Below are 20,543 nucleotides of genomic sequence, written 5' to 3'. Positions count from 1 at the left end.
GATTAGGCCCCAAAACCTACCTATCAAATTTTCAAAACAGCAAGAGCAAATACCACTATTAATAACCAATCAGCTCAAAACAGTAAGTGTGTAATATCACACTCATTTCACTAGCAAAATGAACAGAGAAAGGAATGTACCTGCCATAAATATTCCTACAGCTCTCTATCTACATCTTTTCATTTAACTATAAATAAATGGCTATAGCAGGCGGTATACATGTATTTATTCACAGTATTTAAGTGAGTGCTGTATATAGAGAGCTTGACTGCAGCACTGAAAATGTGGCAACATTGAATGGAGATTTTTTTGTTGTTTCAGAAATGTTGAGTCATGTTTTCAACAGAAATCAAACTGACAGTTACTGAGTAAAGGCTATCAATTATATTGCCTAAGTAGAAAGCACTGACTCAAAAATGTAAAAGTCTTACTCCTGCATCTCCTGACACAAAAAAAGGCCATATCTCAATGGCATATGGCAAACCTGGCTTTCAGCAGTAAAAAAAATGTTTGGAATTCTAAAGTGAGTTTTCAGGGAAACAGTGGGAGGAGGGATCCAAGAGAAAGAAATGATGTGAATGCACATCACTGAATTTGGGCAACCTTCTTCCTTGCTGAACAACAGATTCAGTCACTAATTTTGAGAGGAAGCAGAGATAGAAGCAATCCCTGGCATGCGGATTCAAAAACAAGTATCCAAGCCAAGGTTCAGCACCCATATGTACAGACTTTACTTCAAAGCTGTTGCAATAAAACTAAAACATTTGTGAGCTTCAGACTGCTAAACCAAGCTAAACAGGAAGAGTTGTTGCTCCTACTCTGCTTTCAGTGCCACTTTTTTAGACGCAAAACAAGTGGCAAATGAGCTAAAGAAATTACTTCAGCAAGCTCAGAAGATCACAACATGTGAAAAATCAATACCTACTACCACATCCAAAGAAAGGAATTGGAAAAAATGTGTGAAAATGATAAAGAAAGCATGACACATGCTAGCACACTTTGCTACATCCCAAGCACACAGTTCTACAGACGCCATTTCAACAAAAGATTGATCAAAAACTGTCAGGGCGGAAACACAACATCAAAATGCTATTTCCATTGTGTGGAGTAAACAGGCTTCATGTACACAAATGTAAACGGATGTATTGTGATCCAGGAGACTCTGGGCACTGCTAGTGGCAGGGATATAAGGACATGGTCTGATGGACCTATTTTGAGTCATCGAATAATTTAGGTTGGAAGGAACCTCTGGATTCAAAGTTAGACCAGGTCTCTCAGGGCCCCGTTCAGTCTGTTAGTGTCCAAGTAGCTATGTTCCGTTTACACTGGTAGGAGAAGCAATGCGCAGTCCCAGATAGAACTGTATCTCTAAAGCTATGTACTAAGAAATCATGAAACTGTGAAACCACATACATGTATACATGAATATCTGAACTACATTTTCTGATTTTATCCATATGCTCTTAAGACAGGAATATAGCATGCTTTTAGCATGGGTCCACAGAAGCAAATCCTGACCCTAGTAATCCAAACTGAACCGTGAACAAGTTTCTAGTGGAATTTTACAGCATAAAAGAACATTATAAGAAACACATCTCATAGCTAAACTGAAATCTATCTGAATGCTATGAAAGCCAGAATCCTATCTTGTTATAGCAAAGGAATTACTTGTGATATGATTTAGGTATATTTTAGCTTGTTTTCATAATTCTAATCTGACTGCAATTCTGGAAAAAAACACTTCAGCATGTCTCCAGAAGTGTTCTGCTATATAACCATCAAAGATAAAACCTTCAGCTTCAGTGATATGCAAATGAAGACATGTTTGTTAAAAGGATTAACAAAGTCGTTCAAAGCATCTTTTTAGTCTACTCTGCTTCCAAACAAACAATAAACTGTCCACATGCAGTGAGATTTGCTAACCCATAAACATAGCCAAATGGAGGAAGAAGATCAGGACCTTAATGAGTTTGGTCCCCTTTGAATTTTAGCTGATCAGTGTCACCAATAATTTCAACAGGCTCTAAAATAAGCACTTTCTGTCTTCAAAGTGCCTCACAAACATCAACCAATTAATCCCTACAACTCTCCTCTGAGGTAGGTAAGTAGGTATTGTTATCCCCATTTTACAGTTGGGTGAACACAGTCAGAAGGGTTAAGTGATTTGCTGCAGGCCACAGATGGAGGCGGGATTAAAACACAAGAGTGACTATGATTCCTTTTAGAGGACAGCACTTTTTTTTCCCTGCTGACTTTTCTGTGCCAACTTTAGACATCTTGGCCTTGTCGCAACACTTAAAGGAAACAAAATTAATTCTCCTTGTTAAAAGCAAGGAACCATAAAGAAATCTGTCTTTTATGCCAGTGTACATAGCATTTTTATTGCCTTATGCTGATGTAAGGTTTTTCTTTTAATTTTGTTCTAATATTCCATTATCATTCCTGCAGTAATGCATCATGCTACCAATTGAAAGACATGTCCTGCTCCTTTGCAGATTTTATTTTGTCTTTCTGCTTTCAAACCAGTAAATTTAGGTGGCATCCTGCATAAGGTGGGCAGACACTCCTCTAGGATCAGGGTAACAGTAGGCTTGTTCCACTGCAGCACAGGCAGAAAGAAACGGAGACAGGGAGCTTTGAGAACCAAGAGCAAAGAAAGCCATTAACTGAAACCCAACTCCAGCAAACCGCTTGTAACCGTTCTAACAGGCGTAAGATTGATACCTTTCCCACTTCAACAGAAGGATCAGATGGAAAAGACAGAGTATATCCTTTTCCTCTCTACGTATACAACTTCAGGCCACTTGAAGACCCATTTGTCATGAAGTCAGTCCAGTGCATGGTAATAAATATTTGCGTTTTACAAGGAAACCACTCTTCATCTAGTGGCCAGCAAGTCCACAACATCAGTTCCCTGGAGTATTTTTTAGAATAGAGAAATCCACTACTCAAAGCTAATGTCTTGCAAATCCTGAGCAAATTTTCTATTCTTTTTTTTTCAGAAGACACTGCCCCTACTTTCAGGAGCTTTCCAGCACAGGAATTGACATGTACAGTGAATATTTGAAAATTATTCATTCCCTACTATATAGTATAGCAATTTCAGCCATATTGCTGGTTATGTATTTCTAAGACACAGTCATCTATGTGTCATGAAAGGATAGCTCCATTAACGCTAAAAAATAAGAAATAGTTTATTAATACACTATTGTAATTATTACACTACAGTGGTATTCATATATTACACAAACTATGGATCCTATCTCCTTGTATTAGGTGTCACCCACAGGCAATGGTGTCAACAACGTTTTATTAGCTAGAAGTTTACTCTGTTAAAGACAATTGTGAATCCTTCAAAATAAATAATTTAAGATAGTTAAATAAAATGCAATTTATTTTTCTATTTCTGTGGCTATTGAATTGAAAGGGTATTTTTCCCATTAGAAAGGTTTATTAGAAACTATCTTGCTCTTGCATGACCAGCACTGATGTCTCTTTTTAGGAGACAAAAAAGTAGGGTAATGATTCACAGGTTAATGATTCAACCTGAGGAATTGTATTGTTTACATAACAGTATAAGAACACACAGGATTTTGAATCTCGGAGGGCAGGTTTTCAGTAACAAAAATATGTATTATATGGGTTAGGAAGGGTCTGATTTTCACAGTAATTCTGTGACCAGAAAAACACGTAATGCAAAACATAAGCTTGCAAATTGCTGTTTGCTAGCTCTGTCTTAGGAAGATTTGTAGCTAACTCTGATTTACATGCTCTGCAGAAACAGATCCCTTCTTTTATCACTTTGGAAATCATTAACTTGCCCTGGATGGTCCTCTGTGCAACAAAGGAAGTTTTCACATGGATTTTCTGATAGGAGAAACAAAAGAGATCGTAGATAACTAAAAGCAATGTGGATGACAGTTTTAGAGGACCTTCATGCAAACACGTTTCAGTGACATCTCATCAGATAGGGTATCAATCCCCAAATTGCCCTCCACCCAGCACTACCGTACTTCAGGGCTAATCCATGGAACTAGATCATTCCTCAGTTACGAATTTCTTATGTTATCTATGAACACAAATAATGGTGTCACTGTCCTCTATTCGATTAATTAATGAAAACAATTTTCACGTAATACGCTTTGCTGTTACGGGTCTATGTGCACAGTGAAACGGAGGTGTGATAACACTCACCTCCTTGGGCTGTAATTGCCCTTGCAGTTCTGGGCATCCATATCCCACATGTCAATGCACTCCATGCTATCCACCCCCATAAATAATCAACCAACTCTCAAACTTGACAAATAGCTCTAGAGTTCATGTACATATTATTTTTTTTTGTTCATCTGCAACCATTGCCACAAGCCAGCTGCACTATAAGGATATTTTAATGTCCTGCACTGCATGTATACAGAAGGAGCAGTATTTAATCTTCTATGCCTTTCTGAGATGATAATATGTTCTCCATAAAAATACATCTGTCACACATACGGATTTCCGGCAAGGTAGGACCTAATTTTTACTGAAAGTTTATCTTCCCTACATGCTGCTCCATATCCTGATCAGTTTTTTAGCACCTGTTCAATATGTGTATTTCTGAAAATCTGGTTCACATGTTTGCCAGTTCAGTAGGCTGGAGAGCCTTTCAAGCAGCATACCCTTGCTGAAAACTGCACAGCAATTGCTGGTGCCATGAGCTGAGCATCCTACATAAATGAAAAAGTGAAAGGTGATTATGTAGACACGATCCCACTCATCCATATATAAAAATCACTCATCTGCTCATTTATCTGTCTGATCATCTGATGCTGGACTACAGATTACTTGGGGCATGTACTTTCCTATTTGTGTGTCTAGAAAGTCATGATCACATCACAGGTTCTATGGAAAATAAGGAACTAATAGCACTAGTTATAATATTGTCACACTTGGGTTTAGAGAAGTTCATTAGCGTAGAATTATGGTAATGTAAGGCTAGGATTGGTATCTAAAAATGGGGATTCAGTGGAAGATTTTTTATTTCTATTGAATTCTAGCATGGTATCCTTCTCAAATTTTTCCAGATATAAAGTCAAAGTGGATATTGCATTTTCTGAAGGCTGCTAATTCCTGAGTTAGCTTTTAATGCAACTTGTATGTGATATTCCAGAATATGCTAATGAAATATGAATTACTATCAAATTACCATGTAGTTAAATTATGTAATCACATTATAGGTCATACCTTACTTACCATGTTTTTAACAAAAAGAAAGATAATCAGTGTTATTAATCATAACCAAACTCATACTGTAGTGCACAAGAAGAAGTTCTAGAGCTTCTAAGGGAAGAGTAAGAGAGTGACTCTTGTCAAATACCTGGAAATAACCTTTGCATCTCAAACTGGTGGCTAACTCAGAGCATGTAAACTGGTAATGGGGCACTTAGAACAAAAGTTTTGTCGAACCTTCATTTTATTCATCTCTCAAGGCTACCAGGGTAATTTGAGCCTATTGTTATCACACAAAAAATGCCCTTCTCCCTTCTTCGTTCCACTCCAAATTCCAACTGTAAAGAGTCAATCTATATAACTGAATCAATTATTCCCAATACAGGTACTCACTATGATGTGAGTTGCAAAATTGGGGGGAGACAACGACACACTATTCTAATCAAAATCTTTTCTGAAAATTGGTTTACCTGCATGAGTATCAACAGTACTCAGACTCCACAGACAACTGTAAAGGAAATCCATGATTCTGTTTCATTTTTCTTTATATATGGGTTGGTTTTCCCTTGCAAATCTATTTTATGTTTGCTGGTTTTATCCTATATATAAAATTTCAGGTTTGGTTTGTGTTTTTTTAGATTACCCAACTACTGGAAACAGATTACTAGAGATATTCACCCTTCATGTTTAAAAAAACCCTAATTTATCAAGCTTGAGATTAAGGAGAAAGACAAGCAGCATTCTTGGTATTAGTGGGCAAATAAAGAACTCACTGTTTGCTGTTTTTAGATGACAAGACACTGAGCATGTAAATCCATGTTTTTTAATGAAGTTGGCAGCACCATCATTTTAACAATGTTTTATTTTCTTCTTGATTTCTATTGTTTCCTTAACAGATTTCTTGTAACGTTCCAAAGCTTTTTGGAGAAATTAACCATCATCATATCTGGGACATGCTGACGAAGCACCTGCAGCTCCTCATCAGACTTCTCACCCAAAACCACAGGTGCCAGAGGAGTTCAGCAGGCAACCTGCAGCCCACTCACCTTGCAGCCCCTGAAAGGTCTGCAGAACCTCTCATCCCTCAGTGAGGACCATCTCCTTACTTCCTGCCTGTCCCAGTACACTCTCTCCTCAGCAGGGATGAGACACAACTCTGAGGACTGAGTTGACTGTATTTTGAAGGGTATGCAGGACCTCTCCTTTTCCTGCTTCGTCAAGATTCCTGGACCAGTGACTTCACCCGGAGCTCGCCTGGGGTACCCATGGCAACATGGGGCCCGACAACACACTTCAAAGAATCTTCTTGAGGGGAAATTCAAAAACCTGCTTGTGTGAACACATCAATCAGAGGGTGGCGAATGCCCCGGTGAGGAGCAACGCCCCCGCGGGCACCCGGGGCAAGTGCACTTCCCATGCCCGGCGCTGGAGACAAAGAGCGCTTCGAGGCGGCCGCCCGGAGCCCGGGGCGCGGTGACACCCGCCGGGGCGGAGCCAGACGCGGGCTGCCCCCGGGGGCGGGGGGGGTGGGGGCAGCAGGGGAACTTATAAGAGTCTCGTCCGGCCCGAGGAACCGGGGCGTGTGTTTGGTGCAGCTGCGGTGACGGCGCTCGGGGCGGCGCGGCAGCGGCGGCAATTCGAGAGCCCAGAACCGTTCCATGGCTCAGAGCATGGACAGCAGCCTCGACAGCCTGGGTGTAAGTGCCGGGAGCCGAGCCGGCCGGCGGGGCCGCGGCCATCCCCGCGGCGCGGGGCGGTGCTGGCCGCTTGCTCGACGCCGCTGCTCCGCGGTATAGCGGGGCGACAGCCCTCGCTCCCCGCCGCGATCGCCCATGTGCGCGCTGTTTGCAAACAAAGGTGCCCTCGGCGGAGAGGGCGAGCGGCGGCGGGCGGGGGTCGCCCCGAGCCGCGCGGGGAGCCGGGCCGGGGGCAAGGCGGGCGGCGGGGAACCGGGCGCCGGGCCGCCTCCTGCTCCCCAGCCCGCGGAACTGCGAGGGTCTGTGGGGCGCAGACGGGCAGGGCTCAGCCCTGGCCTTTTGCCGCTGCTGGCATCTGGCTGCAGCGCTTCGGACCTTGCTGCAGCCGCCGCTGGGCTCCCGCTTCTTCCCTCGGGCTCTGCTGCTTGGCCGTCACTTGCAGTGACATGTGGCGCCTTTGTGGGCTGGAAAACGGCGGTAGAGGAGTTAGAGCCACGGGAATGCTGAGGGGAGAGACAAGCGAGGAAGTTTGGAGTGCTCTGACTTCAGGGAATGGCACTCCGCGGGGCCGGGAGCGGTGGCAGCGCTCTGCCATCCCCCCCGGCCGATCCGCGGCGGCGTCCCGATCTTCCGGAGCCCGCTCTTGTGTCACGGGGTTTTGAGAGCAGTTAGGACCAAAGCGGAGATCTCTGGCAAGTTCCGACTTGAATCCGCGGTTAATGCCCGCGTAGAGCTGGTGCGTCCGTGCGTGAAGCGCTGCGGGATCCCCGGGGCGCGTCCTGCGCGGAGGTCAGGGGTTCGTGGTGTACAGGGCGTGAAAGCTAAAATCTGAAAACCTGAGGAATTGGACATAGCCAGGTGGCACTCGCCCGCCTGCGTTGCTTTTCTGCGCGGTCGCCAAAACCGTTGGTGGTTTCCTGATGTGCTTTCATGCCCTCACCAGAATTTCGCTTCCTTTTTCCACTGCTGTACTCGGTTCACCCGTCTGGCTGCAGCCCAGCCCCGCCGGCTTCACCCGCTGCCCCGCAGCCGCACAGGGTGGGGAACAAAGGGAGGGGAACATGATGACCCTCCATGGGGTTTGAGTTCCCCTGCTTAAGGTCACCTCTTCTTTTCTTTTCTTTTCTTTATGGGCTTTTTTTTTTTTTTTTTCCTTGTCTCTGTGTGTGGAGCTGTCATTGCTTCTCAGCAGGGAATTCTTGCTATTATTTATCCTTTATTACATCAGCCAAGGATACCTTCTCTATTTCTCCTTGACCCCATCCCCTTAATGAGAAGGGACTTTGGAGCAGCAGAATTACTGTCTTGAGTGTAATTTTTTTTACAGCTCTCTGTTGTAAGAGTGAAGTGTCATGGGTAATGCACTGTGCAGACTAACCTCTTGCATCCAGCGTTTCTGTGCTCTTCCATTTGTAGCATGTGTCTGATCTGAGCACTGAAGTGTCCAGAACCAACAATATTTCTGGGAGTAGCCATTATCTTTCTTTTCCTTTTCATCCCATCCTTAGTTACAAGATCTTACTCCCTAAAGAGAGCTGTAGTTTTTTAACTAGTTCTCATTTGCTGTATGTTTTATATATGTATTTCAAAATTTTATTTTTCCATCTGGTTTTCAAAAAGTTTGTCTGTTCTGTTCAGGCAGCTCTTAATGTGTTGTCATATAGGATGAGCTTTTGCAGAGGAGCTAACATCTAATGTCTGTCTTTATTTATTTATTCTAGCTGTCCTCCGGGTTGATAATTGAATTTGCTGATAATGGCACGGAGGAGATCGGTTCAGGTGACTATGGAGACTACGGAGAGCCATGCTTTCAGCACGAGAATGCCGATTTCAACCGGATCTTCTTGCCGACAATCTACTCCATCATCTTCCTCACAGGGATAATCGGCAATGGATTGGTTATTGTTGTGATGGGCTACCAGAAGAAACAAAGAAGCATGACTGATAAATACAGGCTGCACCTCTCTGTGGCTGACCTCCTTTTCGTCATCACCTTACCATTCTGGTCTGTGGATGCGGCCATAAGCTGGTACTTTGGGAATGTTCTGTGTAAGGCAGTTCATGTCATTTACACAGTCAACCTCTATAGCAGTGTCTTGATTTTGGCCTTTATAAGTTTAGATCGTTACCTGGCAATAGTCCATGCTACCAACAGCCAGCGACCACGAAAGCTGTTGGCTGAGAAGGTGGTGTACGTAGGCGTGTGGCTACCAGCTGTGCTTTTGACAGTGCCTGATATAATTTTTGCCAGTACTAGCGAAGTAGAAGGAAAGTATCTATGTGATCGTATGTACCCGCATGAAAACTGGCTGATTTCTTTCAGATTTCAGCATATCTTGGTAGGACTTGTCTTGCCTGGTCTAGTAATCCTGACGTGCTACTGTATTATAATATCTAAGCTGTCACATTCAAAAGGCCACCAGAAGCGCAAAGCGTTGAAGACAACAGTCATCCTTATCCTCGCCTTCTTTGCCTGCTGGCTGCCGTATTATATTGGCATCAGCATCGACATGTTCATCTTGCTGGGAGTCATCAGACATCGCTGCAGCTTGGAGACGATAGTGCATAAATGGATCTCCATTACCGAAGCCCTGGCATTCTTCCACTGCTGCCTGAATCCCATTCTGTATGCCTTCCTGGGTGCCAAATTCAAAACATCGGCACAAAATGCCTTGACGTCAGTTAGCAGAGGATCAAGCCTCAAGATTCTTTCAAAAAGCAAACGTGGGGGACATTCTTCTGTTTCTACGGAGTCCGAGTCTTCAAGTTTCCATTCCAGCTAACGCTGCTCCTTGCCATCATTTTATAAATAGACACTTTAAAGATGCGCAAGATTTCAGAAAACCAAGACTGACCATAATGTACAGATTTATTTACAGTTGGAATTTTATATTGTTTCTTTTAGTCTCTGTGAAGTTTAATTGACTTATTTATATAAAAAAACTTTCGTATTGATGACAAACTGTCTAGGCAGGTCCTGTGGACAAGTGGTTGGTTCACAAAAGTTTTAGTGCTTGTCTGTATGTATAGATATGTGAACTAAACACTTCTGGATTGTAGCAAGTGACTGTTAAAAGTTAGAAAATATCTTTCTGTTGTTTATATGTAAATGTTTTCAGTGTTGCTGTTAAATTCTTAAAAATGTTGGCGGGAGATTTTTACCTTACTACAAGATGTTTGGTTTACAATAGCTTAACTCTGCTGTAGAAATGGCACTTATAACCAAAGCCTCCTCTGTTATTGGTAGGGTTTTTTTCCCCATTCTCAGTTACTGATGGTTTGCAAAATTTTCTGTTCAAGGTAAATAAAAGTGTATGACAAAAAGTTATTTTGAGTGGTATTTTTATTTCTGGTTACATGTTTTTTTCAATGCTTTTATTTACAATTCTCAATGCACAATAATTTCTTCAAAAATTGCAGGGCTCTTGCATGAAAAGCAGGAAAATGAGTTTCAGTACATACTGATTATTCAGTTGACACCTGTGAGTTTTAAGTCCTTTGTGTTTTTTTTCACTAAAAACACATTTACTCCAGTTAACATTACTAAACCATCATTTTAAACAAAGAACTTCTGAGGGCAAAATATCTACAAATGAAAACTAATCTATTTAAGCAATAGCTAAAGTTACAACCTCTTAGGCGTCAAACTAAGAGTACTGCATGTGACTAACCTTTATGCCAGGAATATAAAATCAAGCCTACACTTCTGCCTTTTGCTGTTCTTCTAAATTTAGTTTCACACGTTAATAGTAGCCAAAATTAGTTGAATCAAAGCCATTTTGCTATTTGACATTGCATTTGGACTAGAAATAGTTATTTGTGTGTTTATCTCCTCTGTGGAAGATAAGTGTTTTTTCTCTATGGAGCTTTCCCTATCCTGTCTACATCCAGATTTTCTTAAAAATAATACATAATCTTCTTAACATTCTTTTTAAAAATCTAGAATGTGTACCAGTTCTTATTAAAAATATTTTTAGTAGGTTAAAAAAAAGTAAAAATTATTTTTTTATAGTATTCTAGACTATAAAATTTTCAATAATTAATGGTGAAATCTTATTTAGCTAAGTTAGCCAGATCTTCATGTTAATAGAGTGCATTCAAAAGTAATGAATACCCAAGAGGACAGAGGTATTGAGAATGTTTGTATGTTCCTACATTAAAAAAACAAACAACTGTTACTGATCTATAAATAATAAACAGTTTGGAAATAAATAAAAAAAAAAGCCAAAAAATAAACAATACCTACTAGTCACACAGAGCTGAAATAAGCAACACGGATATTTCAATGATATTGCCCAGAAAGAATGTGTTTTCACAAGCATGGCACCCTCGTCATTTTGTGGAGCATGTACCACTATGTTTAACTATGCATTAAATTGCGTGTTTTAGTTCAGATATTTTCATAAATACAAGAGCTTTCTGTTTTCAACTTCCCTCCTGCTCCCCAGTCAGGAGGCTGCAACCTTGGCTGCATCCTCCACACTTTTTCCCTTCTGATTCTATGTTGAGCAGTTTGCTGAATCAGCACAAAACTAACCTGGCAGAAAAAAAAAAACCACAACAACGTTTTCCAGCAATGTAGTGAATTGAATGAGCTCAATGAGGAATCCACTACAAAAGTGTGGGACCTTGTAACCTGGCGCCAGGCACAGGGAAATAAAAGAGATAAGGAAGAGGAAGCAACTAAACTCTTAGATCAGTCCAACTCTAAGTATAATCTTCACTCAACATAACACAAATTAACAATAGAAGATGCATCCTCGAGAAACAAAAGGTCTCACTTTCATCAAGTTGTTCCTCGTTAGCAGATTTGAGAAATGAGGAAAACGTGGTTTAGGAGCAAAACTTCTCAAATGGTTTGTTTTTGTTGCTCATTTGTGTGTTTTCTTAATTTAGTAAGGGTTTCCCTGTGAAGAATTTGTTGTTCTCAATGAGTCTGATTTCCACCCCTGCCCAATCAATCACTGTGATTTAATTGCACTTACAAAATACTTATTGGCTATAAACACACTGTTGCTTATTTGTTGAGGGAACGTTTAGAGCCCTCTAGCATTAACTTGGATTATTCCCATTACACTTCGCAGTCAGCCGTTACCTCAAGCAGAGAGTTAGCAGGAAAGAGGGTGCAAGATAGAATAAACTCAGCAGCCCACGTTACTGCCAAAGACCACTAAAAGGACACTTTAAACAAACAACAGAAAGCATTTGTGTAGCAAATAAATTAGCAAAATTAAAACATAACCCGTGCCCCAGAGGGATGAGACCTACGTTAGTTTTATAAAACTGCCATTGTTTTCAGTAGAATTAGTGAAACTGTGGCCAGAAGGACGTATTGAAAAGGAGTTGCAAGATCACTGGGCTTTTGCTCCAGCAAGAAAAATGAGTCAAAAGCCTCATGTGATTGTTTTTAAATAACTTTATATATCCATAAATATGAATATAACATATATTTGTACTGTATACAGAGCAAATATCTGAAAATTGAACTAAGTTGTCATGAGGAAACATTAAGAAATTATCAATCCAGTTCTGTCCTTATACCTCTGATTAAGTCAGAGCAAATCAAGCACATTTGTCTCAAAGCCACTGAGCTTTTCCAGATATACCATGTTGGTAAAAAATATGAATTTATTCCCCTTTAAAACAAAATCACCTTTAAGCTGATTTTTGTTCAGGCTCTGACCTTTCCGCAGCTTTGTGAATGAAAAGTAGTCCCAGTAAATACATTTCTCAAAGTGTAAACTCAGTGACAAAGCTGACTAGACCTAATTTTGTAATTTATACATTGACAATTCCACATACATCAAGAACTTTCCAAAGCATTTGAAGAGACTTTCCAAGTCTTTTTCTAAATTATTCTTCTCTAGTATACAGAATAATCATAATGACATTCTTCAAGACATACTCAGTGCATAGTCTCAGCATTTTCTCGATGTCATAAAATAATAGCTGTGCCCAAGTAATTTTAAATATGCAACTCCAGATACAGAACAGAAAACGAATGTGAGTACCCTTGAGTATTGGTTACAAACCAGTTAAAAATGTTACATGGTAATTTAAAAGACTTTAATGTGTTTACAAAGACGTTAAATACATTATAATGTATTTACAAATACTCTTTCCACAGAATTTGGGCACTTAAGTATTTTGCCATGGTTGCTACAATGTGCTAACAGCAATGCTGGACTAAAACACGGATATTCACCCAATACTATAATGCACACATTCTGAGTGCTTAAGATTAGTTAGAAATCCTTTGGGTCATGCAAGGCTAAACCAAGAACAGAACATGTACATGAACTTACTTTTGCTTTCCCTGAAAGGCTGTTGGCAAATAAAGTTAGAATACTTAAAGCACTGGGATGAAATTACAGCATAATCCATTATTTGTACAGTATATTTTTACTCTGTCTAATCAGGTTGAACAGAGTCCACGTTAGAGGAGCACATGGAAAGATGAGGGGTGGAATGAGGGTGTCAGAGCTAATGTATGCAGGCTAGAGAGGGCAGTGAGAGAGGTGGAGTTTCTTGGTTTTTCTTGCCTAGTCTTACGACACAATCACTATACAGAGAGTTCAACTTCTATGCATATACATAAATCAAAATAAAATCACCATGAAAATCAAAAGGAAGTGGCAGTAATAACATGGAGCCATTCATACAAATGAATGGTTTATCTTGCGATGGTTGAGCTCTAGTTGGACAATGTACAAAGTGACCACCTCTAGATGTTTGGTTAAAAAGGCCATTTTTTATATTGTTTGGGAAAGGAAACAGCATGACGAGGAAGTACTTCCTTGATCCAGGCATGCTTCCAAAACCCCCTAACAATGGAGTATTCTCATATTCTCATAGTGCTGAAACTTAGGAAACACTTAAGCAGATAGGGCACCAGGGTTTTTGCTCAAAGGATGCCACTCCCTCACTTTATGTTTTGAAAGAGCTATACAGACTCTTTCACAGGCATAAATCACGTGTCAATTGAAATCACATGAGCACTGGGATTACTTCTTATAAATAAAGCACAGATCTATCAAAATCTTTTCTCTTTATGCAACAAATTTTCTGTCACTGTTTTAAATTTCTTTTTTTAAAAATCTTAGATCTTTAATAGGATGAAGTTTAAAGATCATGTGTTTTAACATCAACTCTGTTACTATCTTCCCATCATACCCGTTCTAACAGGACATAGAATAAAACAATGCTATGCTTATTGTTTTGGAAAGCATATTTTAATACCAGTTCATTACAAGCATATTAGTGTTTGTTTATGCATATTTTTAATATAAATATATCTACATACATATACCAATGTAGATTATAAGCATCATTGTCAGTTGTCAATAAAAGTGATCCAGGCTCCAGGACAGCTGCTACTGACTTCAGAGGAGTCAGGATTCATTACAGATGTAGCAGGTATTGATTATAATTACTATTTTCTCAAAAGGACAGGCTGCTTCAGTGACAAACTCCTACTGAATTCAGAGAGAGCAGGGTACCTAAAGAATCATGCTTCCTAAAGTGTATATAACCTTATAGACCAAATCACTTATAAACAAAGATTATGAGTTCCTCTGATTTCAGCTGCAGTCAGAGATCTACCAGAAATTAAATCTTTCTGCAAGGAGCAGGTGGAATCGTTCTGCTGAGCATAATAGAAAGACATTTTCAGCAAAATCGTTTTCTGAAGGCAGCCAAGCTTTGCATGCCCAGCTATCAACAGTCTGACAGTCATTTTTCTTCAGTGGCATAGAATTTGAAAGAAATAGGTCAACATTTAAAATATCCTTATCTTTTGAAATTCACACCAGGAACAGATTCTCACCACGCAAACATGTCAAACTAAGTAGAAATGATGAGGGATTTTTTAAAGGGTTACATTGTGAAGAGCTCTTTGTCTTCTGTTTTGGTTTGGTTTAGGTTTGGGGTTTTTTTGCTGTTGATTCTGCCTTTTGTTTCTACTACCCTCTTCTCACAGCTTCTATTCTACTTGACTTTTCCTTTAAAAATATGCTTTTACAGAATTTTTAATGGCTCTGTTCTGTTAAGACTACACACAATATCCTGGGATGACTAAGAAAAAGTAAAGACAGACTACTGAAAGAAAAATACAGCCTTTGCAATAGTTTCTAAGTCTTCTTATGTGCATTTCCCTTCCAACATCTGTTGTTCTTTAGCCAAAAGATAAATTACTTCTATATCGTATGAAAAGTTTAAACTCAAAGGTTGGTTTTATTCTCAAGTTTCTTAAAATGCAAACGCAACACACATTTATTTACTTTCTTGGTTCCTATTCAGCACTCCATAACCAGGCAGATCTCCTTGGGAGGTCTGAATACGACAGGCTGAGGTGGCCCTCACCTGCTTGCCAGTGTCATCACTGATGCCAACACAGCTCCAAGAATATGGGCTGTTCATAAATTTGCTCTCACTACTGACGCGCTCTGCAAGGCTACAATAAGACCAGACAGCAATAATTATCACTGGTAATGCTCCTAATGTATCACCTTGCCAAAGGTTAGCATGTCACTCCTCAACAGACATAATACAAAATAAATCTGGAAAGTTTCAATAGAACATCTTTCCTTAACTCTCCTTTTGCACCTACTCAACTTTTTATTGGAGATCCCACTTGTCACCTTTCTTAGGTTACTCCTTTTCAATACTGCCCCCTCTTAGGCTAATATTTGCTTTCTTTTTCTTGGGGAAAATATCTAATCTTTGAAACATCTTTAAAAAACACTCATTCTGCCGACTCATCTACATGAGTTCACTGAAGAGAGAAATGTTGGTATGCTTGATACTAGAAAATGAAACTGAGACTTCAGTTTCCACAGATGAACTCTGTTTCTAAAATCTGTGGAAAGTAAGAGAAGAATTCTGGGTTTTCAGACATGTTTGAACGTGACAGCAGTAGAAGTGTCTTGTCAATATTAGGTTCTCTACAAGCCTGAAAGTTCTTACTCCTGCTCTTATACAAGTTTTAAGTGCACTGTTGGAACTCAGTACAGGAATGCGTTGGTAAGAGAAGCTAGAGTCTCTAAGATGAAAAAAAGGGAAGAAGGGATTATGGTACAAGGGAATGGTTTCATGTTAGATTTAACTTGACAGAAAAATAGATTTATCAAGTTCTTGCCCTCCTTTAACACTTAGTATTTACTACCTTCCTTTCCATGGCCTTTCAGGTCACGCCCCCCACCCTGTTTGATTCCTCCCTTTCTCCCCAACCCCATTGCGGTGATTCTTTAACAGTGCTATCCTGCATGGAACTGGGCACTAATAACGCACTGGCACAAGGAAACTGAGCTGATCTACTAATCAGCAGGACCAGAAAGAATAGTCTCACACCTCACAGTCTCCTTCCTTCTCTTCTTTACCCTTAACTATGCATACCCTTCAACCTCTGCTGCTCATGTGACTCCTTGGCAAGCCAGTTCAGCTCTTGAAGATTAGAGTTTCACAGGAGTTTGAAGCAATTTAACTTCCTCTGCTGGGAAGGTCTGCAGCCTCCTTCCCTCTCTTCCTCTTCTAATCCTTTCATTTGATATCTTCAATACTCTCTGATTCTTAGTCCTGTGGACCTCTCTCCTGCTGTGCATTATCTAATGAATCGGTCACACTTTCTTTTGAACAGACTTAATTGAATAAATAGATAGACAGTATCTATTTTTTTCTAATTTATTTTATACCTTTTTAATTAAAGTCAGTCAGCTCAGAAAGAGGGCTGACTACATCCAAGATAAAAAAAAGAAACAGTCAAGCACATGGCTCAGCAAAGAAAGAAAAGTTATAACACAGACTTTTTTGCGTTTTTTCTTTCAGCAGAAATGAGCTCTTAAATTGACTTCCTGTATTTGTGAAGTCCATCAGCCACAGAAAATGAACCAAAAAAATGAAGTTAATAGACTTCGGTCAGCATAGTGAACTGAATTGGCTCACTAAGAAGTCAAAAGCCAGAGTGATTGCAAGAGTGAAGGTGGAATCACACACCTGGGAGCTGTGGGGGACGAAAAGAAGTGGGACCCTGTCTTTTGGGAGTAGCAAGCCGTTAGACTGGTTTAGCTAGCTTGTAAAAATTTCCTTAAGTAAACAGTCAAACTGTTAAACAAACATAAACGAGTTCTCAAGTAGAGGGTAAGAGTTTGAAAAGGTATGGAGAGAATAGATGCCCCTATTTAAGGGAAGTGAGCCCTGCTTCCTCCATAACCAAAATATGATTACCTGTTGACTACATGACCATGGTCCCGCAGAGGAGTTTTCCCTGAAACAAGGCTCAAGAAAGAGGTCTTGAATAGCAGTATTTTAAACTAAGGAGATCTGTAATAGTGTGATCAATCATCTTCTTGACTATATTGCTAACCAGATTTAATGTTGCTATTCGTTAGGATACACTGTAAATCTACATTCTTATATATAGTCCACAGGGCTTTTCAAATGTGATGGTTTTTAAAAGCCGAATGGTTTTTAAAAGCCGAATCCTTGATAAGTAGAGAGCAGGTTTTCTCCTATCTAGCAGTCACTAAATTTAAAAAAGGGCTTCCTATTAAAAAAAAACCACAAACAAACCCCAAAGCACTTAGTTTAAGTATTATGCCATGACTGTCTCCTTCTTATAATTAACCTATCACCCAAGGAAAGAAGAAATTGCTGCTTGGTATGAAATCTGCTTAGGAAAAAACATTAGATTCTTGCCTCAAATGTAAACTTAGTTGCACTGAAGAAATGTAGCCCGCCCAGTTATGTTGAAGCCAGACTGAATATGCTCAGATTGTACAGTCTGAATGTGTGGAGCTATACGGCTCTTCTGATACACTGCAATGAAGTGGAGAGAGAGAATCTGGCAACTACACGATTATTCAGTGTAGTGTACACCAATCCAACAGTCTAACCATACTCCAGTCCAGAGAATAAACAGTCAACAGAGCCATGAATCCTTGAATCTACTCATTCTTGCTTCTTCCTACAAGCTAATATGGAGGGAGTATTAAGAAACTGCCCTCTCATCAAGCACTTTGTCGAGACTGTAATAAAAACTGTGACAGATGAAGGACACAAGATCCTTTGTCTGTGATATTTAAGAACCACTCTGCTACCCAGGTGTTTGAAAGAGATCCTGGTCATTCATTCACCAGTTTCAGTAATGGTTAAAAATCAGAACAAAAATTTTTGTACCTCTTCAGAATACTTTCAGTTTCTAAAGGTAATTCATTTTAAAATCCTCTGGTTTTAGTAGCACACACTTTACATGTACTCTTTCAAGTTGCTGGCCAAACTTGGGCCCTTATGCCCCCTCTAAACCGTGCCCTGCGAGGAAAATGAAGGTCCATCTACGTGAACTGGAACACGGTATTGAAATGGCTGAGGTTGCACTGGCCGAGCTGACAGTGGTAGGGTTCGGTGATATTAACCGAGTTCAGAAACCAATGCAGCCAGAGCAGCAGCTGCGATTACCTGTCCCTTTATCCAGCCTGACTGTCCTGGCCATTGGGCTATAGAATCAGCCTCTCTCAGACTCAGTGAATATTTATTTATGCAAAGTCAAACATTTCCAAAAGGACTCACAAGACAAGAGCACCCACCAAATACAATAGCGTGGCGATTAAGCACCTCCCAGGAGAGAAGGAGCTCTCTCAGACTGTAAGGAAACCCAAGCTTTTGCACCGATGTCCCCTGACAAGGGACATCATTGTTTCTGCCAGAGGGCTCCTCCTCCTGCTCTGCAATGTTTTGTATAGGATTAAGTATACGTTTAAACAAGCATCTATAGCAGTAAGCATCATCCTTTGAAAAAACCTGAGAACTGCTCTGTTTATGACTTCTGCTGGAGGTTAGGCAGATGTACTTTGTCATTTGGCACTATCAAGTCTGAAACGGTTCTGTACCTTAGCAGCAGTACTGGGTACTTAGGTACTCAGATTTGCTAGAAATTGACAAAAGCTTTTCAAGATTTGTGTTTCGATTTAAGTGTCCACATCAATTGTAGAAATGTAAATTTGTCTTGTACATCTAGCTGTCGGTAAGTGGAATCTGTAACGCTACAGAACTCTGTCTCACATTAACAAAATAGAGCTGTAGATGATACTCATACACCAGTAATTCAAGCTCTAGACCAGAAATAACACAGCTACAACATGGTTTCCTCCTTATTCTTTTCACAAACTCCATAAATGAATGGACATCTCATCCTAATGAGCTTTTCAGCCACTGAGGTACGCTTAATCCTGAATCAGCAAAACCTGATAATCACTCTCAGCTGCTTGAAATGGAATTATTTTTTGATGACTGGACTTAATCCAACCAAAGGTCAGTGGAAATAAAAAATGCTGTCAGCTCAGGACTTAATGATATATTCTTACCTCCGTAGACCTATAATTTCTTTAGATACCTAAGAGGTCATGTCAATCCTAATGTCTCCCAGTTTTATGAATGCAACCATAAGCCCCTTTTAAATCAGATTACAAATGATTATTATAACTTTAAATCAGGGGAAAGGCCCACCATTTTCTCTAATTGGAAAGACTAATTTAATTATAATTCTTCTCCTTCCAGACGCTTTGTGTTTGTTCCATTACATTACAATAGATAGTCAGGATTTATGGACAAGAAACAGTTAATAGTTTACAATTTGGAAAGAATGAGAAATTAGTTCCTATATGCTGGCATAGTCACACTTCACCCACACTTCTATTGTTCTTGAATTGCAGGTATCTTCATATACCATGCATGATATGGCTTTATTTCTAATTTAAAGTAGCTGAGAAGACTGCGTAACCGGATAGCTTACACTGTTCTAATATTTTTTAAAGATCTTCCTCCATCTAAAATAGGCAATTGATAAAACGATCAGAAGTAAAAAGCTAATAATTCAAAATTTACAAGTCGGTGGGCACAAAGTGGAAAATGGTTAATGGATTCAATATCCCAGTGTGATTTTGCACTAAATTAGCATAAATTGACATAGCCTCTACATAAGTCTTGTCAACAAACAAGACTTGCCTTATTGAAATTATTGTTGTATCTAAATTACTTCTGTTTGTCAAAAACAAGCAGCTTTCCAAATATTAAATAGACCAAATCTATATTCTGTGCAGCTTTGCTGAATCCAATGTTTAATTATTTATTAGGTATCAACTGTATAACATCTGTGTAAGAAGGCTGACATATGTTAGGACCTTTGACTTTGATATACAAAAACTGTCTGCTGAGTTAGGAATCTCTCTATAAATTAATTAGATAAACATGGATATAGCATGTATATTCTTCTAAGTCTTTGCTTCCCTAGAGAGGAGGATAATGCTTATACAAAGAACACAAGACTGAATGTATGAATGGATCCCTTTTGTCTTTGAATTAACAAGGCTACACTTTATGCCTTCTTAACTTTTTAGCGGATGGCTTTCACAGTTTAAGGATTTCACCGTCTAAAGGTTCATTCTTCTCACTTCTCTTAAGCTGTTTCTGAGACTCTGCCAATATTACAGAAAATTACATCAATATAACTATCTACATTTCGTTTCATTGGTATAAATTTCATAGGCAAGGACTCAAGTAAGAACATTCTTCTGGAAAGAGATATTGTTTGTCTTCTTCATTCATACACACAAGCACACAGGCATATACACACAAATCCAACAGACT

At 39.8% G+C, this 20,543-nt stretch overlaps 1 protein-coding gene across 1 annotated transcript; it reads left to right on the top strand.

The window, feature by feature from the left end:
- The first annotated feature begins 6,809 nt into the window (after nucleotides 1-6,809).
- CXCR4 (C-X-C motif chemokine receptor 4) lies at nucleotides 6,810-9,989 on the top strand. Its single transcript, XM_086615794.1, has 2 exons — nucleotides 6,810-6,905; nucleotides 8,627-9,989. Exons 1-2 carry the CDS (start codon nucleotides 6,867-6,869, stop codon nucleotides 9,686-9,688), a joined length of 1,101 nt encoding a protein of 366 aa, XP_086471920.1. The 5' UTR covers nucleotides 6,810-6,866; the 3' UTR covers nucleotides 9,689-9,989.
- The last annotated feature ends 10,554 nt before the right edge of the window (nucleotides 9,990-20,543 follow it).

The sequence above is a fragment of the Tauraco erythrolophus genome, chromosome 8, assembly GCF_009769465.1.
Source record: "Tauraco erythrolophus isolate bTauEry1 chromosome 8, bTauEry1.pri, whole genome shotgun sequence".
In the NCBI taxonomy this organism is placed as follows: domain Eukaryota; kingdom Metazoa; phylum Chordata; class Aves; order Musophagiformes; family Musophagidae; genus Tauraco; species Tauraco erythrolophus.
Note: the sequence above shows the minus strand (reverse complement) of the source record. Positions and strands in the feature narration are given on the sequence as shown.